A 26,414-nucleotide genomic window follows, 5' to 3' on the forward strand; every position below is an offset into this window, starting at 1 on the left:
GAATGTGGACGTGATTGCCGGAGCTTCAGCAGGAGTCTTGGACCATGAGGTGACTTTAGGAATGGGGGCTAGACATGATGGAGCAAAATGGAAGCCGAGGTCCCTTGCACTGTGGAGCATTATATCAGTCTTACATTATCTACGTATGAACTTTCACCTGAAAGAGAAAAAAACTTCTGTTTCAAGTAAGATACTGTTTGTTTGTTTGTTTGTTTTGTCACTTACAGTTGAAATCATTTCTAGCTAATAATCCACGTCACTGAAAGTTCTCATCACTATCCTAATCAGAGTTACCAATATTTCTTGCTTGGACTTTTGAAAGAATCTGTTAATTGATACCTCCAGATTCACTCATATCCATCCCAGCCTCCTTCCAATGAATTTTCTATGTAATAGCCAAAGCGATTGATTCATAATGCAAATAGACCGTCAGCCCCTGTGTTGGTCTGACCAGGCTGCCGTAATAGAGTACCCCAAACTGGGTGGCCAAAACAAAAGAAATTTATTTTCTCATAGTTCCGAAGGTTGGAAGGCCAAGATCAAAGTGTGGCAGGCTCTCTGGAGAGAGCTCTCTCCTTGGTTTGCAGACAGCACCTTCCTGCTGTGTCTTCACATGGCCTTTTCTCTGTGTGCATGTATGCATGTGCACAGAGACAGAGTGGTCTCTGGTGTCTCTTCCTCTTTTTACAAGGATACCAGTCCTATTAGATTAGAGTCTCATCCTTATGACCTCATTTAACCTTAATTACCTCCTTAACGGCCCTATCTTCAAATACAGTCACATTGGGGGTTAGGGCTCCAACATGTGAACTTTGGAAGGGACACAATTCAGTTCTTAACACTACCCTTATTCAATAATATCAGTGACTTCTTATTGCTTTTAGGGTAAAATTCAGCAGTTAAAATGGCAACACTCTTGTATGGTTTGGGCCCTATTTTTATCTCATGGCATGCTTCTCCTCATTCCCCATGCTTTAGCTGCACTGGCCTTTCATTTTCTCAGGTGTGCATGATTTCTTCCACCTCAGGGCCTTTGCACATGCTGTAGTTTCTGTCCTAAATGCTCTTCCTCCCCTTCTGTCCTTTTGCTCGGTAAACCTCTCTCCATCAGCTCTCAGGTCAGTCATCTGATCTTCAGGGAAGCTGTCTCAGATCTAGTTTTTAATCCCCATTCCTCCATTATATGTTCTCATAGCTCCATGCACCTCTTTTTAATAGCACTTATCATAATTTTGCCTTTATATTTTGATCAAGATTCTTTGGTTAATGTTTGTCTTTTCCATTAGATGATAAACTCCATGAGAATAGGGATATGTCACTTTTTGCTTATTATTATTTTTCTTATTGTGTGCCTTCTACAGTATCTGGCACATATCTGATTCTCAACAAACATTTTCTGAACGAATAAGTGAGAGCTAAGTGGGAGTTAGGTCATGTAGAAGTAGGTATGCCAAACAAGGAGTTGGGGCTTCATCCTCAATGATATATAGCATGGCACTCAAGGATTTTTGGCAGTGAAGTGAAATAAAATAGATATTAAAAAAAAATAAGATAGGTGTTTTAAAAAATCATTTTTGCCAGCACTGTGAAGAATGTGTTAGAAAAACCTATGTTGTCATTAAAGTGACAAGTTTCAAAGGTTGTAGCAGATATCCATGTGGAAAATAAAGGCTTGAGTTAAATTTGTGTTAGTCCCGTTCTTTCTGAGAATTCTTCAGCGTAAATCACATTGGGTCTCAGTTTCCTCCCCTGCTGGTTTGGGATTTGGCTTTTGCCGCCTGGTTAGTGAATTATCTTTGTTCATCTGTTTTCCATCTTCCAGTATGTTGCTGCTGTTATTGTATTTCCTGTTCTTCTTGTTTTTGTTGATTTATTTTTGAAATCCCTTTACTATAGTTTTAGTAGAGTTTGGGGGGGCAAAATTATAGGCATACGTTTAATATACCACTTTCACTTGGAACTCCCAACATTTTTGTTTCATTATAAAAATTCTTTATTGCTTATTGCAAGAAAATTGCCTTTCACATTGGCCAAGATTTTTTTTTAAGTGACAATATCAAATGATGGCAAAACTGAGGATGAAAGAGTGGGAGTATAAAGTGGTACAACATTCCTGGAGAGTAGTGTTTCCCCAAAGGCTTAAAATATACTTACTATTTGAACCAAAAGTTCCACATGTTGGAATTTATCCTAAGGAAATGATTAGCTTTAAGTTCATTGCAGTGTTGTTTATAATATTGAAAAACTGTCCGACGATTAAGGGCTGAGTAAATAAACTAGGCTCCTTCACAAATTATATATGTGGTCATTAAAAATTATGTTGTTGAACCAAGTTCGTCACATAGCACTACTCCAGAGAATACGCATACATGGTCTTTTGCCAAGGCACACGTGAAGCTGTAGAACAAATCTAGCTCACCTTCCTCCAGCACTAGTTACTGGTGATTTGGGAGTGTGGAGACACTACTCTCTATCCCAGCATCCTTTGTGCCTTTCTTCCTTGGTAACAAAACCCTGATTTGTAGCAGGGGATGTCGCTGCTCAGAATAAAATAAAAGACTACATTTCCCTGTCTCTGTGGTACCTAGGTGTGGCCTTAAGATTAAACAGAACCAACGAGATGTCAGTGAAAGTGCTGATAGACTTCTGGGGATGGAGACTCCTGATGGAGATGAATGAGGATGAGGAGATGGGAGGTGAGTATTTCGCTCCTTTCTTGTACTTAAAGGCTTCTGCTCGGTGGGGGGGGGGGGGGGGGAAATATATACATATACACACACACACACACATATAACACATTTAAAATTCTTATTAAAGTGAAAATACAAAAACGTTCAAATATCTAATTGTAATCGGAGGGGTGTAGGGGGAGGAGAAAAAGAAGGGAATGTGGGAGAACACTGACTGACTTCTATGAGAATCTTGATACGCAATGATAACCTTCCTGTATTATTAAATCCCACTAGAAAAGGCTGGCAAGGCTCGTATAAACTGCTTGTGAGACTCCTTTTGGTGCGTCGTACAGAGCCTATTTGTAAGTCCTCTAGAAAAACAAGAGCAGGAGCGGGGTTATTTCACTTTGTAGAACCCAAGATGCCGGCCCTCCCCCTCCTCCCAAATTTGCCTCGGATCTAATATGCAAGATCTCAGGATTTACATTCTGTGACGTGGATTTCGGAGTGTGCCTCCTGTCTGCGGCATCAGAAAACCTTGGACAGAGGTGGCCCCACATCTTTTTGGAATTTGCCGCATGAAAGTGAGGACCACTAGGACAGACGGGCCGAGAAGACGCTCGCTGGGGACCAATCCCGTAAGTCGGGGGCGGGGTGACCCGGGGCCCCGCCCCTCTGCGCAGCCAGTAGCTGCGGCGGGCGCGGGAGGGGCGGGGCGAGCCCTGTTGCCGACGTCGTGATTGGCTTGCCGGCTCGCTCTGTCCACTAGGCTACCCCGCTGTCCTGCTCCCGAGAAGCCCGGGCAAGTGAGGCTCCACAAAGTTTGTCCGCTCCGGGGCACCGTAGTTGCTTTACCCCGGCTGAGCGGCCGGGCCGGGCTGGACGGCGGAGCTCGCCTCCGTGTAGGGGTCCTTGATGGCTGCGGTGTTTCTAGTAACGCTCTACGAGTACTCGCCGCTTTTCTACATCGCGGTGGTCTTCACCTGCTTCATCGTGACCACCGGCCTGGTATTAGGATGGTAAGTGCCCCAGGGCTGCGGGCGAGGGACGGAGGGCGGACAGCCGGGGAGCGGGGTCGCGGCGAGCGGCGGGGGCTGGGGGGCTGGGCGCCCGGGGCTCTCGGGAGCCGGGCTGAGGGCTCCTCGGCTCCGGGAGGGGTGCGGGGTGGACGCCGCACCTGCGTCGCTGCCTTGTGTCACCGTGGCTGCGGGCGTCTGGGGTGGTGCCGGATGGAGGTGTGTTATCCAGCTTTGTTTCTAGGGGGTAAAGCAGCCGGGAAGGGCTTGGTTGGGGTGTCGGGATAGAGAGCGTGGCAGTCAGGCTTCTGTCCCGGATTGGGGCCTACTGTGTGCCCAGAGTGAGTCGGTCACCTGCGGGACGGTGCGCGGACGTGGACAGTAAACAAGGGCGATTGTTGTTCCTCTGACTGAGCTGAGCGCTTGGCCTCAGAGCTTCCAGTGTAATTTATAACTGAACTCTGTTACCGGTTGAGAATTTAATGGTTTCTACGCACATTCCACACCTTTGGAAGTAATATTTAGTCGGTAGGATTATAAAGTTCAAAGTCATAATTTTAGAGATGGAAGAGACCTTAGAGATTAGTTACGCTAAGAGGCAGAGGCAGTTTACCTTTTGGAGACAAGGAGAATGGACTGTTAGATAATCCCTGAGCAGTTCTTCTAGCCCAGAGAGTCTAAAATTTCTCTCTTGTGGAGATGCCGTTGTATCATGTTTAGAGAAGCCTTATAAATTCAGCTAGTCGAAACCATCTTACTAGTCCATCCGCTGAGGAGACAGACACGAGCTGGCTTTTGAAGAATGAGTATTTTGGAAAATAAATGGAGTTAAATGTGTGTACTAGAGAATCGAAGGTGTTTCCGAGAACACAACATGAGCCGACAGGCAGAGGAGACGTGTTAGTGAATAGAACAGGCTGTGTAAAATGAGTTTAAAAATACCCTCGGATCACATATATGTGATTACCTTAAAGGAAGGACTCAAGCCCTTGTCAGTTTCTGAAAACATATGCCATCTTTAGGGACTAAATAGCTTTAACGTTTCCACACTGCTCCCCATCCTGCCCTCCATAGGGTATAAAATTCCTTGTTTGTGGGTGGGGGAAGATTAAGACCAATCTTAACAGTTTGTTGTTCTTGATCCATCAGATTTTGTTGCTATTGTTCATTTCAACAAAGTTTGTGATTGGAATTAGGAAGTTGTTGCCCAAGTGAGAAAAACAGTCTTAACACAGGATTTTTTAATGACTATAATATTAGTGGTATTCTCTTAAATGTAATTTTCCTCTGTTGAGGAAAATAGGTAAGTAGTTGATAATTGCATTAATGACAGGGATACACTCTGAGAAATTCATTGTTAGGTGATTTCATCGTTGTGCAAACGTTGTCAAGTGTACTTAGACAAACCTAGATGGTGTAGTTGGTGGGAGGAGGTAGGAAGGTAGGGAGAATTAAAGTGATGAGAAAGAGGCTGGGGGATAGAATGAAGAGTATGTATAGAAAGGTGGGTTTTTTTTTTTTGCACTCCAAAGGATGAAGGAAAGAAAGAAAGTGGGGGAAGGTAGCTAGCCTCTGGCTGTCATAGGAAGGTTATATCTTGGGTCCTACCACTCCCTATTTCAGAACGTAACCTCTAAAAGGCACTGGGGCAGTGATGAGCAGTGGAGATAGAAGCAGTGGGCTGATTGATTTTGAGGATCAAAGAGGAGAAGTTACTGGATTTGTTTTCTCTCTCTCGCCCTTCTTCTGCTGACCCCTAAGTCATCATTATCATTGCTAGCACTTACCTAGTGCCAAGCCCTGTTAATAACATTTACAGGTGGGGAAACAGTCACACAGAGGTTGAGTGATTGCTTAAGGACACATGGCTATTAAGGGTCTTGTTTCTGATTTTAGGAGGAAAGCCTTCAGTCTTTCATTAAGTATGATGTTACCTATACATTTTTTATTGCTACTCTTTATCAGGTTAAGTTCCTTTACATTCCTAGTTTGCTGATGATTCTTATCAGGCATAGACATTGGATGTTAGCAAGTGCTTTTTGTGCATGTATTGAGATGATCTTATGCTTTTCCTTTTTTAGTCTGTTAATAGGATGAATTACATTGAATTTTTAATGTTGTATGCCAACCTTGCACTCCTGAGATAAACCTTACTAGGTCCTGATGTATTAACCTTTTTATATGTTGTTGGATTTAAGATGCTAAAATTTTGTTAAGAATTTTTGCATCTGTGTTCCTGAGTGATATTAGTCTGTTAGTTTTCTTGTACTGTCTCTGCCCCTCCTCTGCAGACTTCAGTTACATGTATATAAACCTACCTGAAGTTGCCCCCAGCTCACTGATGTTGTCTTTATTTTTGTTCAGCCTTTTTTCCCCTCTCTGTTTCATTTTGGATACTTTCTGTTGCTATGTCTTCGAATTTACTAATCTTTTGTTCTGCAATGGCTAATCTGCTATTAATCCCGTCCACTGTATTTTTCATCTCAAACGTATTTTCATCTTGAAAAGTAGATTTGGGTCTTTTTTATATCTTCCATTCTCTGTACAATATCCTCAATCTTTACATACCTGTTTGAAAATATGGAGTGTAGTTATAACAATTATTTCTGATGCCCTTGTCTACTAATTCTATTATCTGTATCATTTCTGGGGTCTGTTTCTATTGATTAGTTTCTCTTCTCATTATGAGTTATATTTTCCTGCTTTTTTGCATGCCTGTTAATTCTTTATTAGATGCTGCGTTGTCAGTTTCACCTTATTGGGCGCTGGATGTTTTTGTATTCATGTAAATACTCTTGAGCTTTGTTTTGGGATGCAGTTAACTTACTTGGAAACGGTTTGATCTGTTAGAGGCTTGCTTTTCAGCTTTTTCAGGGAGGACCAGAGCAGACTTATTCAATTGTTGTATAAAATTAAATTAATCTAGAGTAAAGTTTTATTCCATTTGTTAATTTTATTGGCTTTATCTTGGTGTTAGGTTTATTCATGTGTTTTGAAATTTTAATTGCCAGCTAAATTTTAGTGGGAGGGTTTTTCACCCCTCCGTTTGTCCTCACCCTTGCTGTTTAACTATTTTATAATTACATTTACCCAGATTCCTAGACCCCTCCCCCACCCTCAGTCAAGGACCAAGTCTTATAAGGACAGTTCTGCCCCATATTTATATTGGTCTAACCCAGCTCCTGGTTTCAAGTTGTGAACCTGGCTCCAGCCCTTGTCTTGAGTGGACAACCTATAAGTCTCTCTTAACTATGTGAAGGCTTTGTTACCACTACCTGCTGCCTGACTCAGAACCCGTCAAACCATGGCATCAGCTTTATATTTCTTTCCCTTGTCAGATTCATAAACATTTGTCTTTGAACCCAGTTATGTCTCTTTTTCCCAACATTTTATTATAAAAATTTTCAAACATACGGAAAACTTGAAAGAATTCTACAGTGAACACACATATGACCATCACTTAGGTTCTACAATCATCATTTTGCTGTAATATCTTTATTACATATCTGTAGATCCATCCGTCCTTCTATCTATCCATCAGTACGCCTTATTTCTTGATCACTTCCAAGTAAGCTGTACTCTTCACCTGTAAGTACTCAAGCATTGCATATTATTAGCTAGAGTTCAGTATTTATTTTTGTTTATAGTTCATTTTTTCTTTTGAAGTAATATTTACGTACAGTGAAATGTACAAATTTTAAGTGTTTTCAAACACATCATCTATACAACTCAAACGTCTATCGAGATTCAGAACTTTACCATCACCAGAGAAAGTCTCCTTATGCCCTTTCCGTCAGTCTGTATTCCTACACCCCCAGAAGCAACCACTGTTCTATTTTTTATGTGTACTATAGATAAGTTTTGCCTGCTCTAGAATTTCATATTATAGAATCATATGGCATGTACTCTTTTGTGTAAGCCTTCTTTTGCACAGCATGTTGATTTTGAGATTTATCCATGTAGTTGTAGGAATAATTTATTCCTTGTCATTGCTGAGTACACTATTACTTTGTTTAAACACGTTGCAGTTTGTTTACTCATTTCAGTGGGGTCTGTTTGATTTCTCTTTTTGTTTTTTATCTGCTACGGGTTTGCAGAGAAGAGAGTACATCAAAGTTTGAACCTGACTCTGCCACCTTAACTTAAAGTCCCTTAGTTTAACTAATGTGTATTCATTTTAAGTTAATTAGTTAATTAATTAATTTTTAAGATTGGCACCTGAGCTAACATCTGTTGCCAATGTTTTTTCTTCTTCTCCTCCTCCTTCTCCTCCCCCTGCCCCTCCCCCGCCGCCCTCCCCAAAGCCCCGAAGTACATAGCTGTATATTCTAGCTTTAGATCCTTCTAGTTGTGCTATGTGGTTCACTGCCTCAGCGTGGCCTGATGATCAGTGCCATGTCGGCGCTCAGGACCCGAACTGGCGAAACCCCGGGCTGCCAAAGCAGAAGCGCAAACTTAACCACTCAGCCACAGGGTGGCCCCAGCTACTTTCTAATTTTATAAGGAATGGAGTTATAGTCCTTTTCATGTCACATTTTTACATGAAATTTTAAAATAGAAAATATATAAATGAAGGGCTGTTTTTGGTGCTCAAAAGTTTTGTTTCATAAATAATGGCAGATAGTCTACATATTACATGTGTATTTTTCATATCATTTAAAAATTTGATAATTCTATCATGTTTTTACTGTTAGGTACAGTTTATCTATAATCACTGTGCTCCTTTATTATCAACAATAATATTAACAATAGACCTCTTTGTTTTTAAGAGTGTATCAGGGCTGGCCCCGTGGCCGAGTGGTTGAGTTTGCGCGTTCTGCTTCGGTGGCCCAGGGTTTCACAAGTTCAGATCCTGGGCAAGGACATGGCTCATCAGGCCATGCTGAGGCAGCGTCCCACACAGCACAACCAGAGGCACTCACAACTAGAGTATACAACTATGTACTGGGGGACTTTGGGGAGAAGGAAAAAACAAAGATTGGCAACAGATGTTAGCGCAGGTGCCAATCTTTAAAAAAAAGAAAAAGAGTATGTCACTTTACCCATCTGAACAATATATTGTACATCTTTTATTTATTTATTTTTAATTTTTTTTATTTTTCAAGGAAGATTGACCCTGAGCTAACTGCTGCCAATCCTCCTCTTTTTGCTGAGGAAAGCTGGCCCTGAGCTCACATCCATGCCCATCTTCCTCTACTTTATATGTGGGACGCATGCCACAGCATGGCTTAACGATTGGTGCCATGTCCACACCCGGGATCTGAACCAGCGAACCCTGGGCCTCCGAAGTGGAATGTGCGCACTTAACTGCTGCGCCACTGGACTGGCCCATGAGCAATATATTGTAAATCTATGAAACCTCTAATCTCTCTTAATTCTAGATTAATTCTTCAATTTAATGTAAATTGAGTAACTTAATCTCTTTTTCTGATACTTATATTAAAAGGAATAACTAAGAGAAGCGTTACGTAGTTTACATATAACAAATTATGTTTTATTTTATTTTTACCCTTCTTCAGGTTTGGTTGGGATGTTCCAGTAATTCTGAGAAATTCAGAAGAGGCCCAGTTCAACGCAAGAGTTTTCAAAAAGCAAATGAGACAAGTCAAGAATCCTTTTGGCTTAGAGATCACTAATCCGTCTTCAGCTTCAATTACAAGTTGGTGGCTATTTTCCAAAGATTTTCTCCTTTGTGTACCCCTTTCCTAGCCCTTTGATTTTCTTTCTCTATGACTTTCTCTTCATTAGGCTTAACAGACACTTACTGAGCACCTGTTTTGTTCCAGGAGCTGTACTACATATTACAGATACAAAGATTAGTAATTCACCAAGCTCGATCCTAAAGAACTTACCAAGTAGTAAACAGAGGCACTTGGATGAGAGAAGTAAAATATCACAGGCGTTAATAAGAGAAGTCTCTTAGGACACTGCAGTGAGAAATGTGACGATGGCATAGTATCAGTACAATTAGTGTACGGTACGGCTGCCAACCTTCTGGAGGACAATTCTCTCTTAATCTGAAATTATGCTATTTTTGGTATAAATTATTTAGGTATAAAGTGGCATTTTGGTAGATGGTAATAGTAGATGGTAGTTGTTTGTTTCTGTACTTGGAAAAATAATTGCAAGACTATCTAGGAACCAGTAGAAAGAAAGAGAGGAAGGAAGGAGAGAAGGAAGGAAGAGTTAAGTTTGCTAAGGGGAGGCATAGTCAGGGAAATCTTCATGAAGGAAGAATGTGCTGAGTCTCTCTCACTATCTTATTTTTTTCTTTCTTCCATTTTTTTTTTGACTAGAGTCTTGAAAGATAAGTAGGTGTGTATCTCTTGGGATTGGGAAAAATTGTAAGTAGAAGGAGAAGTGTGAGCAAAGCCCCAGGATAGAACAGAACCACATGTTAGAGAAACAATGAATAATTTGTTGTGGATTAAACATATGGTGGGACAGGTAAGAGAAGAGTCAGGAAGACTCAGGTTCTTTGCATGGGTCCTCCATAGACAATTCCTATTACAGAGACAAGGAGTACAGGAAAAACAAGTTTTGGAAAAAAGGCAGTGAATTCAGTTTCTGGACTTTGAAATGCTTTTGTGACCGTTAGATAGAGATATAGAGTAGGCAGGTCTGGATACAGTTCTGAGCTCTACAAAGATTTCTGAGCAGAGACCTATTGCCTTTTACACTTGCTCACGTTTCTGACATCTTAAAAATAACCAAAACTTTCTCAACTCCTTATCTTACTCTAGCTACTGTCCTATTTCTCCTCTTCCCTTCACAGCCAGACTGCTTAAAACCAGTTTGCATTTTCCTTCTCCTCCGAGCCTGCTTCCCTGTCACTCCTCAGAGCCGTGCACTCTGACTTTGCCTGTATCCCTCTACTGAAATGCTTTTCTCCAAGGTCACTGATGACCACGTCTGCCCTCCACCTCCAACCCCCAGCAGTCATACAATCCAGTGGACGCTTTTCAGGCCTGAGTTGGTGCTCTCTCTGCTGTATTTAACTGAGTCGACCAGTCTTTCCTTCTTGACACACTGTTCCCTTGGTTTCTGTGACCATTCTTATCTAGTCATCTTCCTGCCTCTAACTTCCAGAATCACTTGTCAAAAATCAGTGTATTTAGTCAATAGGGATTATCAACCTAAGTAATCTTGATTGACAAGGAAAACGTACAAAATTTCTTATTCTTCTTAAGCTATAAATACTATAGCATAGCTCTATAAACTGAAGGGAACTAAGGACTTTTTTCCCCTAATGGTTGATAAGGGTTTCATTCTGACATTTTTCACTTGGGAAGATCAAATTTCAAGATATGACAGAGAAAACTAACTTGTTTAGAAAACATGCCTGATTAAAATGTGGTGGTTCAGTGACCCCTGACCTCCATGGCCACGCACTGGGACCTGCTATAATATCACATCTGGCTCTTGAGCGGGACTGCCAATAGAAATACCTACCAGTCCAAAGCCATCCTTCCCGCAAGCCTGGAAACACACTGAAAAAGTAAGAACTGATACCTTGTGAGCAGACACACACAGGACACTCGTGAGCCACAAGGTGTGAGTAAATCCATCAGTCTGCCTTTTGGGCAGAAATAGTCTCAAATGAAGCCCACCCCGTAAATGTTAGCAGCAAGTGGAAAGATACCGGTAAGCAGAAGACCTCTCAGCTATGCCCAGCACACTAGGTGCTAACCAACAGTAGCATTACTGAGTACATGAACAAATTTGGGGGCCAGCCCCAGTGGCCTGGTGGTTAAGTTCAGCACATTCTGCTTTGGTGGACCATGTTCAGTTCCCAGGCACGGACCTACACCACTCATCTGTCAGTGGCCATGCTATGGTGGCGGCTCAGATACAAAAAGAGGAAGATTGGGGCCAGATGTTAGCTCAGGGCGAATCTTCCTTGGCCAAAAAAAAAAATTTAAAATATGTGAACTTAAGGCATACTCATTGAAGTATTTTAATTTTTAAAATACCAATACATATCATTATTTGTTTTCTATAGGGAAATAAGGAGAAGGATTTTGGTGGGAATTGTACTCAGCAGAATAAACTGAAATGATGGGTGTCACTAAAGATGTCTAACCAGGACATTGAAATAATATTCTGAGCAATAATTGTGACATTTTAAGGTGTTTATTTCATTTGATGTGTAGCTAATTTAAAAATCCAGGGTTTTTTTCATCACTGTATCCAAGATGCCTTGACATAGGGGAGGGAGGGAACATCTGGAGACCTGATTTACTTGAAAATAAACCAGAGAATCAGCTTTAATCTTAGTCATTTAGTTCTGTTTATTAGGGATGGGTTGTTGAGATTTTTTTGTTGTTATGTAATGAGGCTGTATTTGGATTTATGATGTTTCCATGTCCCCAATATAGAGGCTTTAGTGAAATTGAAAGTAGGTGATATTGAGCATCTTTTAAAAAAAAAAATTTTTTTTGCAGTCGTAATGGTAAGATTGTGAAATTTCAATTGTACATTATTCTTTGTCAGACACTATATAAGTGTGCCCTTTCACGCCTTGTGCCCACCCCCCACCCCCCTTCCCCCTGGTAACCACTAAATTGTTCTCTTTGTCCGTAAGTTTATCTTCCACATATGAGTGAAATCATACGATGTTTGTCTTTCTCTGTCTGCTTATTTCACTTAACATCATACCCTCAAGGTCCATCCATGTGGCTGTGATTGGGATGATTATGTCTTTTTAATGGCTGAGTTGTATTCCATTGTATATACATATATACACCACATCTTCTTTATCCAATCATTGGTAGATGTGCGGTTGGGTTGCTTCCACTTCTTGGCTATAGTGAATAATGCTGCAATGAACATAGGGGTGCATAAGTCTCTTTGAACTGTTGATTTCAAGTTCTTTGGATAAATACCCAGTAGTGGAATGGCTGGATTATGTGATATTTCTACTTTTAACTTTTTGGGAAATCTCCATACTGTTTTCCATAGTGGCTGCACCATTTTGCATTCCCACCAGCAGTGAATTTTCTCTACAACATCTCCAACATTTGTTATTTTTTGTCTTGGTGATTATAGCCATTCTAATGTGCCTAAGATGATCTCTAAGTGTCGTTTTGATTTGCGTCTCCCTGATGATTAGTGATGTTGAACATCTTTTCATGTGCCTGTTGGCCCTCTGTATACCTTCTTTGGAAAAATGTCTGTTCATAACCTCTGCCCATTTTGTGATTGGGTTGTTTGTTTTTTTGTAGTTCAGTTGTATGAGTTCTTTATGTATTATGGAGATACTGAGCCTCTTAATGTCAAGTTCGTATGCCCGATGTGCAGTAAGCCCATCTCTGAGACTTGGAGATGGAGAGAGGTTTATTTGAATTGGCCAAAACAAGAAGTCGAGAGGTTAGGTTCTCTCAAATCCACCTTAACAGGAGAGGAAGGCAGGGGGTTTATAGAGCTAAGGGGGTTGGCAGGAGGAGTTTCAGAGAAACAAAGAGGTGATCCGTATTCCTTTCACTCCAGATGAGCCCTTGGGCAATCTGAGTTCAGGTGTCAGGGGCAGCTGGGGGCTGGTTATTTGGTTGTCCTTAAAGGCATTCCTTTTCTTCTGTAAAAGAAACTCATAAATCCTTGTGACCCTTGAGTTACCCCTCAGGTTAAACACGAAAACAGCAAATTGACAAGATTAACTTCTTTTCATAATAAGGTCGAAAGGTAATCTTATTGAATATTTACAGTAACCCTCAGGTACCAGCTTCATAGCTACTCAGGATATATTAGTTGAGTTGAATTAATTTTGTTCAGGAATTCTGCTGTCCTTTTGTAAACAACTTCCTTATATTTTGGCTTATTCACCCTGATAAAAGCTAACGTTCACCCTGGTAAAAGCTGAAAGCAAAAGATTTAGGTGAAATGACTCATAGCATTTTAGGAGGAATTTACAAAGCTCTGTGTCTCTCGTACTCCCTAAACTGTTCATCCCCCAATGCTCCAGTTTTATCATCTTCATGCATGGTCTCCTTGTATCTTCGTCCTTCTCTTGCAGGCGTTCTTCTTCAAGAAGGTATGTGGCTTTTCTGCCTCATCGTTTCTCCTTTTTTAATGGCTCAACTCATTGGACCGTAGTCCCTATTTTTTTCAGCTTTTGCAGGGCTGTCTCTTATGCTGTGTTGCATTTGGCTGTTCCAGCTAGGTTGGTGAGGGCGGTTGGGAGAACGCACACCCCTGCTGCCTCATGGACTTCGGATTCTGAATTTTCTCGTTTATGACTGCATCCTGGTTCTGTTAATGCTGTTGATCTAAGATGGCCTTGTATGTGCACTGAATTTTAGAAGACTAAGAAAATAGAAGAATGGGAACTTTCTTTGCAGAAGTGGGAAAAACTAAAGGGAGAATAGTTTTGCATAGGGGCATTTGAACTATCATCACTATGTGCTTGTACATGTATGTACTTGTATTGTACATGTATTATACAAGTACATGTATGTACTTGATTTACAAGAACGTAAATCAGTACCTTCTTTTCTCAGTCTGTGTAATGGACAAGTTTATGAAAGATTGTGGAGAGCAGAATTTTATAGAGTCCATAGTTCTTTTTCATTAACCTATTAATTTCAGAGACATATTATGTTAGAGGCTGATTAATATCCAAATGTCAGTGGTCTCTCATGCTCTCCCCATTTAGTCAAGTATACAAAGTCTGTAAACAAGGCTTTGATGCAGCTCTGAGTCTCTGGATCTCTGGTTCTTTGTACAAAGCAGATAAACTGGTAGTTTTATATGTTCTGCAAGTAGAGGTTTTTTTTTTTAAGGCTTATCTTTCCATTGTTCTTTTATAGTGTAAACAGACACATATATATAGATATCCTATCCTGGGAGATAAACAGTAGCACACTGTATATACTTTTCTCCACCTTGCTTTTTTCATTTAACGACATATTCTCGTGATCATTCCACAGTAGTATATAATTCATATATGCCTCAATTCTTTTTTAAAAACTGCCTGGTACTTCATTATACAGTGTTCCATATTTTATTCATTTAATCCCCTGTTGATAGACATTTGGGTGGATTCCAGCATTTTGATATAACTAGTGCTCCATACATACATCTTTTCACATTTTTCACATTTTTGCCAGTAATATTAAGAAATCATTTTCTGGGTTCCTTTTTTTCTTTCTCTACAATTTTTATGTACTTTTACTATTTTTCCCTTTCCTGTCTACTTCTAACTTTTTTTTATTGCCTTATGTCATGTGCTTCTTAGGGATATAGAGAAAAGTGTGGTTTTTAAAAATATATATACATTTTTAAATTTGTGTTAATGGAGTGTTTTTCTTCAGCTGTTTAATAGCTAACTGAAAAAAATAGCTAATTGAATTTTCTATTCTTGAATTAATACCTGATGCATGGACTCATAAAAAAGTTGAAATCAAATTCTGTTCCGATTACCTATGCAAAGTTGCTGCCAATTAAAAGTTTTGCTTACCTGTGATTAGAAATTTCCCTATGTCACTGCTACTATACCTGTCCGAATCTGAGACTGCATCCGTACCACTGAATGCTGAGAAGAAACGTGGAGAACTCAGTCAGCTTTTGCTATCCTGTAGAGCATCTGCTTGTGTTGGTGTATCTCCTTCCAGCACATACTTTTGATCACCTTTTGAAAAACACTTATTGTATCAGTCAGAACTCTTATTAGCAAGCGGCTGAAACAACTCCAATAAAAGGAAGTTAGGTAGCTTACAGAATTGCCAGTAGGTTTGGAGACCCAGAATCAGAGACCAAGGCTGTGCAGCTAGGAACAGTGCCCTTTTGGCCTAAGAAGTACACTGTTGCCACTGAGCACGAGATGTTGCGGCCTGCACTGCCAGCGGTATGAGACACTGGGTGTTGCTGCCCTTGAACCTAATGTTGCTGCAACTTTTTTTCACGAGGGAAAAAAATCATGTAGGTGGCACATAGTAAGTCCTGTGGAAGTGTTAAATAAATAGGTAAAACTACATAAGATAATTTGTGTATCCACTTATAATTTATTTACCCACTTCATCAGCTTTACTCCAATTGTAACAGCTTTTGTTAAGCTGACAGCAAGCAGATGAATGAAGCTATCGCCATTAAACCCTCCTGTTTTGAAATCCCCACTCTTTCCTCAGGATATTTTGCATATTACATGGGACATTAACTGTGTGACAAGAGGGTATATCAATGTGTATATTAATGTTAGTAAAGCTTTTTAATATTTTTTCTACTCCAGTGATCATCTTGTGGACCCCCTGGGTTGGGTGTATCTGCTGTTGGAGACAGCTCTGCTGTTTCTTGTAGTTAGGATTATAGGCACAATTAGAGTGGTAGGTTATCAATAGTGAACTGTAGTTCAGGGTTTGTTTTTGTTTTTGATTTTGTTTTTCTGAGGAAGATTCGCCCTGAGCTCACATCTGTGTCAGTCTTCCTCTGTAAGTGGGTTGCTGCCATAGCATGGCCACCGATCAGTGGTGTGGGTCCATGCCTGGGAACTGAACCCAGGCCGCCAAAACAGAGCACGCTGAACTTAGGCCACAGGGTTGGCTCCTGTAGTTCAGTTTTTAAAATCTATGTGGGAAAAGTCTTAAGGTCACCAAAAAAACTTAAATCATTAATTTACAAGGTTAAATATATAAATAATAAGAAAGAGTTTACTGATAGTGCTTGAAAATTATATAGACATTGAGGGTTTTTTTTTCTTCCTGAGGAAGATTTGTCCTGAGTTAACATCTGTGCCAATCTTCCTCTGTTTTGTGTGTGAGCCACCACCACAGCATGGCCACTGATAGACAAGCAGTGTAGGTCTACACCTGGGAACTGAACCTAGGCTGCTGAAGCAGAGTGTGCTGAACTTAACCACTAGGCCACCGGGGTTGGCCAGACATTGAGGTGTTTTGTTTTTTTTTAAAGATTGGCAGCTCAGCTAACATCTGTTGCCAATCTTCTTTTCTTCTTCTTCCTCTTCTTCTCCCCAAAGCCCTCTAGTATGTTATTATATGTTCTAGGTATAGGTCCTTCTGGTTGTGCTGTGTGGGACACTGCCGCAGCATGGCTTGATGTGCAGTGCCATGTCTGCACCCAGGATCCGAACCGGCAAAACCCTGGGCTACCCAGGTGGAGCACGTGAACTCAACCACTCGGCCATGCCAACCCTGACAATGAGGTTTCTATGTCTCTTGTTCTAGAGACCAGTTCCTTCATTTATAGTTGCATACCCTTTAATGAGTTTCTTTAACTACTGTCAGCCTGGCCAGAATCCAAATAGAAGCTTTTGTTACTCCTCATGTATAATTGTATTAGAAGCTGCAATAGGTAATTTTCTTCTCTTTGTCTCATTTGTTTTCTACAGCTGGCATAACTTTGACAACAGATTGCCTTGAAGATAGCCTCCTTACATGCTACTGGGGCTGCAGCGTTCAGAAATTATATGAAGCTCTGCAGAAGCACTTTTATTGCTTCCGAATAAGCACGCCCCAAGCACTGGAAGATGCTCTGTACAGCGAGTATCTCCATCAAGAGCAGTACTTGTATCCTTTTAGATATTAGACCTTTTATGGAGAAAAGAAAGTATTGTAAGTTATTATTGATCACCTTTGGTATATTACTGTATTTTTGGTTATAGTGGCAATTTACCTTTACATCTTCAAAAGTATTAAAAAGGACAGCAAAGAAGAAATATATTGCCAGTTACCAAGAGATACTAAAATTGAAGACTTTGGTACAGTGCCTAGATCTCGCTATCCATTGGTAGCACTGTTGACTCTAGCTGATGAGGATAACCGAGAAATTTATGATATTGTAAGTAATTTAAAAATTCTAGAAGCATTAATTTTAAGTGATTTGGATGATGGGTCTTAATTATTTGGTGAAATAGAAAAAGTTTTATTTTAATTTCTGAGGATATACATTTGGCCTGGACACTTTATTTTTGAAAAATGAATACATGGGAAGTATACCTGTATGATTTTTATATGTGTAACAGTGCCTTCAGAGTGTAACTTATTTTTTCCGTATGAGTTGCAAGAATATGATTTTATTGAGAAAATAAAAGATATAAGTTAATTTCATTATTCCGTATTCTATCATGTTTACTACATAGAGGAAGTCTGTTGGAAGCATGTTTATTCTTAACATTTTTAGCACTGAATAAACAAGTGTAGTTATCTAAAGTGCTCAAAATGAAGACATTATCCACTTTTTTCTTTGTGTGCTTGCAGTCGTCTTGTTTCCATTATAATCCCTGCTGCACCTACATCTTATATATGTTTGGTCTCTATATTTTCAGTAATTATAGTAATAATTACTTTTCTCATTATGTGCTAATTATTTCTTTAGTCTGGTGGTTTATCCCTGTTAGGAAGTTAAAAGCATCTCAGAGATTTGAGCCCTGACAATCCTCTAAGTATGGTAAAAGCTTGTATATGAAATAAACTTTTGGTGAAATTGTATCATGGTAAGAATGCACTTATACACAATTTACTACTTTTCTAAAGTGTGTGGGTTAGTTATATTCGTTAATAAAGATATGGTAACATTTTTTATGACACTCTGTAATATGCAAAGTACATTCGCTAACGTTAACCTTGTGTGTTAAGGCAAACATCTTTCTTATACAGATTGAAACAGAGTCAGAAGAATCTCAGTCATTCAGGAAGAGATGAGCTTGACTCTGAGCCTTTGTGGTCCTTTTTGTTTTAGATGGGAATGCGTGTCTCCCTGAAACAAGCCTGCACTGAGCTTTGGAAAGTGCAGACCCATACTGGGAAATCTAGGCCCTGCTCCTGTGCACTTAAGCCTCTCTGTGTTTTAGGTTTTTAATCTTATCAAATTGAAGTTCTATTGAGCTGAAGTCAGCTTGTTTTTTCCCGAATAAAAGTCTTATCAATGGCACTGTGTATCCAGAACCTAGCACAGTGCCTGGGACACCGTAGGTGCTCAATAAATTTGATAAGTGGAAAAAAAGTCATAGCCATGTTGGCGAGCCTCCGAGCTGGCAGCAGAACTCCTGGGTTGCGTGTGCATGAAGTAGTGCAGGAGAGCCCTCCTCAGGTGAGGATGGGTAAGCCCTGTGAAGTAGTGTGCAGGAGAGCCCTCCTCAGGTGAGGATGGGTAAGCCCTGTGAAGTGGTGTGCAGGAGAGCCCTCCTCAGGTGAGGATGGGTAAGCCCTGTGAAGTTGGTGTTCCATACTTGCAGCCTCTCCGTTCCTCGTGCTGCCTACCCAGGCACCGCAGCCCTTCTCTCACCGCCGTGTCGCCATCTCTTCTGAGCTCTCCTGCTTCTTTGCTTTCCTTCAAAACAAAAAGGGTCAGAACTGTGCCCTTGCTTCCAGCCCCGCCTCTGCGTTCTGTCCCCTCACTGCTGGTCCTCTCTGTTGACTTGAGGTGCTCAGGGTCTTTGTCTTCTGTATTCCTCCCTCTAGCCAGAGAGGGATTTTGTGTGTGCGGTAAATTTACATAACATAAACTTCAGCGCTGTCACCGCCTTGCAGCGTACAGTTTAGTGGCGTTGTAAACGGGAAAACGTGCTCTCAGGCCCTGAGCCGCCAGAAGTGAAGACTGCCTGTCTCCAGTGTAGCCGTGCAGGCTTGTTCCCACGGAGGGCCTGGGCGCGGGGCCCTCGGGGGAGCAGTCATGTCCTCCTTTCCTTTGAATACTTCTCCCTGCCTGGCTCTTCGTCTGTGTCAGGGTTTGGTTTTGTTTTGTTTTTAATTTATTTACTTATTTTATTGAAGTATAATTGATAGATAGCATTATGTTAGTTTCAGGTGTACAACATAATGATTCAATATTTGTATATGTTGCAAAAGGATCACCACAATAAGTCTAGTCAACATCCATCACCACATAGTTACAAAAATTTTTCTTTCTTGTGATAAGGACTTTTAAGATCTCCTCTCTCAGCAGCTTTCAAATATGCAGTACGTTATTACTGCCTACAGTCGCCGTGCTGTACCTTACATCCCCAGGACTTAGTTATTTTACAGCTGGGTCTGTGTCTTATTCTTCTTATCGGCAGACTCCCTCCCTATTTTCCTGTTAATCCTGGCTTCTCCATCTCTTCTCTCTCAGATTGGGCCTAATATTGGAACTAAAGCATATTTATTAGTATATTTTGTATTAATGTTCTCTGGTCTTAATTTTAGAAGCAAACTGAGCATTTCATAGTTCTTTTTCATATGTGGTTTTTCAATATTTTATCTTGGGGTCAGAAATGCTGAATCTAAAAATTAAACTCTCCCATTCCTATTGTAACAGTAAAAATTACATTTATATAGTGCAATTAGGACCCAGTTTGTTATTTTAGTTAGATAAGGGAAGGCAGGGATTATTGTTCCAAGATTTTGACTTTAAAAATTTTTTCACTTTTATTTAATTACATTAGTTTATTTTCTGTATTATTCAAATAATATGTTTTTGGCAGGCAGTAAAATTAGAAAATCTAGATAAGCCAAAGGGAAAAAAGTATAATCACCTATATTCTATCATACAAAGATAACCACTATGAATATTTGTATCTTTCCAGACGTTTATATATGTAATTTTTTTTTTTGTAAGGAAGATTGGCCCTGAGCTAACATCTGTTGCCAGTCTTCCTCTTTTTGCTTGAGGAAGATTGTTGCTGAGCTAACATCTGTGCCAATCTTCCTCTATTTTACACTGCCACAGTGTGGCTTGATGAGCGGTGCTAGGTCTGCGCCCGGGATCCGAACCTACAAACCCTGGGCTGACTAAACGGAATGCACAAACTTAACCACTATGCCACTGGGCCGGCTCCTATATACGTAATTTTTAAACAAAAATGGGATCAAATTGTACATACTGTTTTGTGGCCTGCTTTCATTTGATAGTATATTTTAAAGATCTTTTCCATATCAACTATGTATCTACAACTACATATATATTTATAACTAGCATGATAGTAGCTTCAGAGGCTTTTAATATTAAATCAGATGACAGGGTTGTGAGTATGAGGTGATAACATTGCTGTTTCTTGCCAGTCCTATCATTTTGATTTAGTATTAAAAGCCTCTAAAGCCATTACCAAATTAATAAATCTTTATAAAGCTGTAAAGAATATTGTATGTTTACAACCATAGTAGGTTTTGTTTTTTAACTTGGACATGATTTCAAAAACTTGCAAAGATAAAAAAGCAAAAGAACACTCATATACCGTTTACCCAGATCTCTTATTGTTAATTGTTAACATTTGCATCATCATTTGCCCATATATGTATGTGTGTCACATATATATATATTTTTTTAATGAATGATTTGAGAGTAAATTGTATACACGATGATTCTTTATCCCTGCATACTTCAGTGTGTATTTCCTAATAGGGATGTTCTAAGCACAGTATAGTTATCCACATTGTAAATCCAGCATTGAGGTAATATTGTATCCAGTCTATCACCTCTCACGGTGTTCTTACAACTTTTCCTTCTGGTACAGACCAGTCTGGAGTCAGATACTGTATTTGTCGTGTCTCTTTAGCCTCCTTTAATCTGGAACATTTCACAGCTTTCCTTTGTCCTTCATGGTGTCAGCATTTTTGCAGAACGCAGTTGCATATGCGTTGTAGAGTAGAACGTTCCTTTGTTTTGTCTGTCGCACGGCTGTCAGGATGAGGTTGGAGCTCTGCACTGGCAGCCCGTGTGTGCGCAGGTGGTGATGTGGGCTTTCAGGGCATCGCCTCTCCAGGCGTGTGGGAGTCTCTTCCCTCATTGGTGATGTCAGTTGTGGTCTCTCGGTCAAGATGCTGTCTAGTTTCTCCACTCTTCCTTTTTTTCCATCCCTTGCAAATAATAAGCAGTCTCTGGGAAGGCCCTTGAAGATCACGCAGATATCCCACTCTCTATCAAAAATTCCTGTCCACTGATGATTCTTACCAGATGTATCTTTACTGTGATGGTTACAAAATGGTTATTTTTCCAACTCCAGCCCTCCAATCAGCCCTCAGCATTCTGCTAGAGGTAAGAGACCTCCCTTTTATTTCTTAGTTTATTTATTGTTATCCATAAAGCCTTAGGAATTCCTTTTTTTCCCAGTGGTTTATAATTCATTACTGAATTTAATTATTTTTGCTCAAACTGCCCTCTCCCTACTTCCTGCCCAAGACCGAGAGTTTGTTAGCAAATACCGTGTCCATAAATTACTTGGATTCGTTCTCCCAAAAGTCCAAAAACTATCTAAAGAAGCGTACTCATATGTCACTCGCTTCCATATCTCCTCCCCTGGTTCTTACACACCCCAGTCCTTAGAGATAACCAGGTTCATTGTTTCTCATTTATACTTCTTATGTTTCTTATTGTAATGATAAGAAGATGCAGATATCGATAGATAGAGATACATAGATTTATAAGTGCTTATATTTATATCATATATATATTCTTTGTATATATAATATATATATTTCTTCTTGTTTTCTCTCTTTCTTACGTAAAAGGTAGCACACTATACATGTTCTTGCTTTTTTCACTCTATAACATCTCCTGGAAATCCCTCCGAATTCGCCCTGGAGCTCCTCCTCACTTTTCCAGCCGCACAGCGCTCCATTGTGTGTAGGGTGCGGGCACCATGGTTAGTCAGCCAGTCTCCTGTGGTTGGAGATTCAGGGAGTTTCCAGTATTCTCCAATAACAAATAATCTTTCGCTGAATAATCTGTGCGTATGTATTTTAGTATTGTTGAGGTTGTGTGGTTGAAGGGTAGATGCATGTCCTTCTGTTACATATTGCCAAATTCCCCTCCACTGGGCTGGCACCTTTGGGGTTGTGCCTTTTGTTTTTTTAACACATTTCCACCAGCAATATATGAGAGTGACCTACTTCTCCATAGAGTGTGTTGACAAGCTTTTGAGTTTTTGTTAATCTGGTAAGTGAGAAATGCTATCTCAGTGAAGTTTTAATTTGCACTTAGCATATTCTGAGTGAAATTAAACATCTTTTAATATTGCCAAGGACCATGTTTTTATCTTTTTGTGAATTGTCTGTTCATGTCTTTTGCCCATTTTTCTACAGGACTTTTGTCACTTTTTCTTAAATTTGTAAATGTTCTTCATAAATTAAGAATATTACCCCATAGCCTGTGATATACATGGTGAACTTTTTTTTTTAACGATTTTATTTTTCCTTCTTCTCCCCAAAGCCCCCTGGTACATAGTTGTGTATTTTTAGTTGTGGGTCCTTCTGGTTGTGGCATGTGGGACGCTGCCCCAGCACAGCCTGATGAGCGGTGCCATGTCCACGCCCAGGATCCGAACCGGTGAAACCCTGGGCCGCCGAAGCAGAGCGCACGAAACTAACCACACGGCCATGGGGCCGGCCCCCATGGTGAACTTTTTATTCGGTTGTCATATGTCTTTTGACTTTGCCTATGGTGCTTTTTGTCATGCAAGTTTTAAATTTTTTGTAGTCACATTTGTCAAATTTGTCTACCTCTGGGTTTGAGTAATAGTTAGAAAGTCTTTCCCTACACTGACACTAAAAAGGAATTCACATGTTTTCTGCTAGTACTTGTGTAGTTTTATTTTTTACAATTAGATCTCTTGTGCTTTGGAGTTTATTCTTATGTATGATATGAGGAATACATCTAATTTTATATTTTTCCAAATAGCTGTCTTTTTGTCCCAATAGTTTCTATTATTAAAAAGTCTCCTTTGCCCATTGATTTGAAATGCCATCTTTGTCATATTTGGGTCTGTTTCTAGACTGTTTATTCTGTTCCATCCATCTATTCATGTTCCAGTACCACAGTGTTTTAATTTTAGAGGCTTTGTAATATATTTTAATATCTAACTCATCTTTTTTTTTTTAGGCAGATTGTCCCTGAGCTAACATCTGTTGCCAATCTTCCTCTTTCTCTCTTTGTTTTTTTTGCTCCTCAAAGCCTCACTACCTAGTCTGGTTCTTCTATGTGGGATGCCGTCACAGCATGGCTTGATGAGCCATGCGTAGGTCCGCACCCAGGATCCAAACTGGTGAACCCCAGGTCACCAAATTGGAACACACAAACTTAACCACTCAGCCACAGAGCCTGCCCCTGTGTGTTAATATCTGACTACGCTTAGTCCCCCTCATGGGTTTCTTTTCACTATTTTCCTAGCTATTATTATGTGTTATTTTTCCATATGAGAATTGTAGAGTCAACTCATAGCTCTGTAAGAAAGCTCATTAGTATTTTTGTTGGGATCATATTAAATTTGTAAATTTGAGTATAATTAAAATAATTCTGGCAAAAACCTATCAGTAACTGGTTCCTCTTTAGTGACTATGATTTTAAAAAAATTAGTGTAACTTTTCCAATTTATCAACCTCTTCTTTTTATTTAAGCATTTTTCACATATCTATGAAATAATATAAGGAAGTTAAGTACTGACCAGTGTTCAATTTTTATTTTAGATTTCCATGGTGTCAGTAATTCATATTCCTGATAAGACTTATAAACTTTCCTGTAGAATATTATATCAGTATTTACTCCTGGCTCAAGGTCAATTTCATGATCTTAAGGTAAGTTGTACCCTATAGTCTTATCTCTGTCCCTTTTGTTTTAAGAGTTTTGAAGAATGAACGTTTGTAAAGAAAGAATAGTAGTTTTCAGTTAGTTATCATATAAGTTAACTATTATTTGCCATTAGATTTGCGAGCTCATAAATTTTGAGCAGCTCTTATGACCCCCGATTTAAGAGTAATTGTCATTAAACTTGTTTCTTTGATTTTCAGCAACTTTTCATGTCTGCAAATAATAATTCCGCTCCCTCCAGTAATTCCTCTCCGGAAGACAAAAGTGCAGACCGAAGTCTGTTGGAAAAGGCTGGACTGTCTGAAGGCGAGCTGGAGCCTCCTGAGGAGAGCAGCAGGGACTGTGTCGTGTGCCAGAACGGGGCTGTGAACTGGGTGCTGCTGCCGTGTCGGCACGCGTGCCTGTGCGACGGCTGCGTCAGGCACTTCCAGCAGTGCCCCATGTGCAGGCAGCTTGTTCAGGAATCCTTTGCACTTGGTAGTCAAAAGGAGCAAGATAAAGACAAACTGAAAAAAACTCTTTGAGGATGTCATTACATCCTCAAGTTGAGAAGTACACTTTCCACTGAAGATGCAGAAATTTGTGTTCTTGGAATTCATCATAACATGGAATCTACAGTGTTGACCATCAACAAAAATTCTATTTTAACTTCCTGTTTGTATGGATGGTGGCAATTAATTATTTCTTCTTGTTCAGTATGGTGAATACTGGAATACTATCTGTGTTAATACATAAAATTCATTCAACTCTTGAGAAGAATGTAAATGTTTAGCCTTTTATCAGCTAGAGGGTTTTGTATAAGGTTGATTAGAAAAATTCTGAAAAGCAATCCATCAAAAATTTCTGAGGAGGTAAAAGTCTTAAGATTTCTGAATGTTTTCCTTAGATGTAATCTGGAGTGCAGTTGAGAAAAAACTGAATTCTTCTTAAAGTAATTGTATGTTCCTCACTTTACAAAGGAGTTGAAAAGGGCTTCTAACTTTAAATCCTTTCCTGAAATATCAGTTTTTATAAATATCCATCTATTTGGCTTCTAATTTTCCTTATAATCATAGTCACATAAACTCATCTTAATTTTTAAATATAGCTTATTAAATCATAAATGCAAGAAACAATTCTTGACTGCTCTCAGTTTGTCAGATTAAAATGATACTCATTTATAGGAAGCAGATATATAAAACATGGATAATAAAATTTCTTGGATAATTAAATTTATTGTCAGCTGTGATTAGATGACCAGCATGGGACCTACCAGGGGAAATTTGTGAGACTCTCGAGGCCTTCCCTCACGTTTCCTCCTGCACGGTGGATCCATCCAACACTGGAGGGGTTTTGGAACCAGAAAAATTGTTGAAAGAAACAGCTTTTTTTCTAGTGTGTTTTTATTCCAAATAAACCCATATCCTTCCGAGTGTAACCTACCTCGTTATCTCTTGTGACATCCTCATAAGAGTGGAGGAAGCTGATAGGAAAAAGCCCCATCCCCAACTCTTTCCAAGGTGACTGAGAAGAAAGTGAATCAGAACTTCCTGTGTCTTCAGTGGAATTACCTTCAACTCACCAAGAAACTAGATCACAGTAAATAAACTATGACATCCAGGGAGATTTTCAAGCCTTTTTTGTCCTGTTTATATTAAGAATGATGCCTTGTCCTTGTGTCAGTGTTTTCATGTAATACCATTTCATTCCAATCAAATATAGCACTCTGAAAAAGACATTACCTATTTTCATTTTATAAACCAAATCAAACTTTGATCTGCATTTAACAGCTATGTAATAAATATCTTGTAGGGGCAGATACCTTTTGGGAGTCTGGGTTACAAAGAATCAGGCAGGCCTCCTGACCTCATAGTATCCATGCCAGAAGCACATGCTCACCTCAGAAATTCCTAAGGCCATGTGCTGACCCTGCCATGGGAAGCGGGGCGTCCACAGCTCCCGTGCCTGCTGCCGTCAGCCAGCAGTTCTCTGGGAAACCCACTCTGTGGTGTCAGTGTGGGAGATGCTCAGATCATTTCCCCGGTCCTAGTCCACCTGCTTCCCTTTACAGATCCGTTTGCACCTAAACTGCCCTAGACACATAGTTGCTTTCTCATCTGAGATACATTCCACCTGCAGTCTTACTCCATTTTTCATAGCTTTTTATTGTAGTAAAAGGTTCATAACATAAAATTCAGCATTTAACCATTCTTTAGTGTACAATTCAGTGATACTAAGT

The 26,414-nt window shown here is 39.8% G+C and overlaps 1 protein-coding gene across 2 annotated transcripts; it reads left to right on the plus strand.

Annotated features, from left to right (window-relative positions):
- Positions 1-25,801, plus strand: CGRRF1 (cell growth regulator with ring finger domain 1). 2 transcript variants are annotated; one of them, XM_070594190.1, is made up of 8 exons: positions 1-185; positions 2,589-3,310; positions 3,442-3,691; positions 9,208-9,347; positions 17,028-17,205; positions 17,329-17,476; positions 24,076-24,183; positions 24,397-25,801. In XM_070594190.1, exons 3-8 carry the CDS (start codon positions 3,588-3,590, stop codon positions 24,718-24,720), a joined length of 1,002 nt encoding a protein of 333 aa, XP_070450291.1. In that variant the 5' UTR covers positions 1-185; positions 2,589-3,310; positions 3,442-3,587; the 3' UTR covers positions 24,721-25,801. The 2 variants fall into 2 exon arrangements, with proteins under 2 accessions (XP_070450291.1, XP_070450292.1); XM_070594191.1 differs by lacking the exons at positions 1-185; positions 2,589-3,310; positions 24,076-24,183.
- The last annotated feature ends 613 nt before the right edge of the window (positions 25,802-26,414 follow it).

Source organism: Equus przewalskii, chromosome 25 (assembly GCF_037783145.1).
Source record: "Equus przewalskii isolate Varuska chromosome 25, EquPr2, whole genome shotgun sequence".
Taxonomy (NCBI): Eukaryota; Metazoa; Chordata; class Mammalia; order Perissodactyla; family Equidae; genus Equus; species Equus przewalskii.

Bases quoted from the DNA above. Each gene is read 5' to 3' on its own strand.
- CGRRF1 (XM_070594190.1), top strand. From the start codon at position 3,588: ATGGCTGCGGTGTTTCTAGTAACGCTCTACGAGTACTCGCCGCTTTTC. The intron at 3,692-9,207 runs GTAAGTGCCCCA...ACCCTTCTTCAG, and splicing joins ACCGGCCTGGTATTAGGATG to GTTTGGTTGGGATGTTCCAG. The intron at 17,206-17,328 runs GTATCCTTTTAG...CATCTTCAAAAG, and splicing joins CTCCATCAAGAGCAGTACTT to TATTAAAAAGGACAGCAAAG.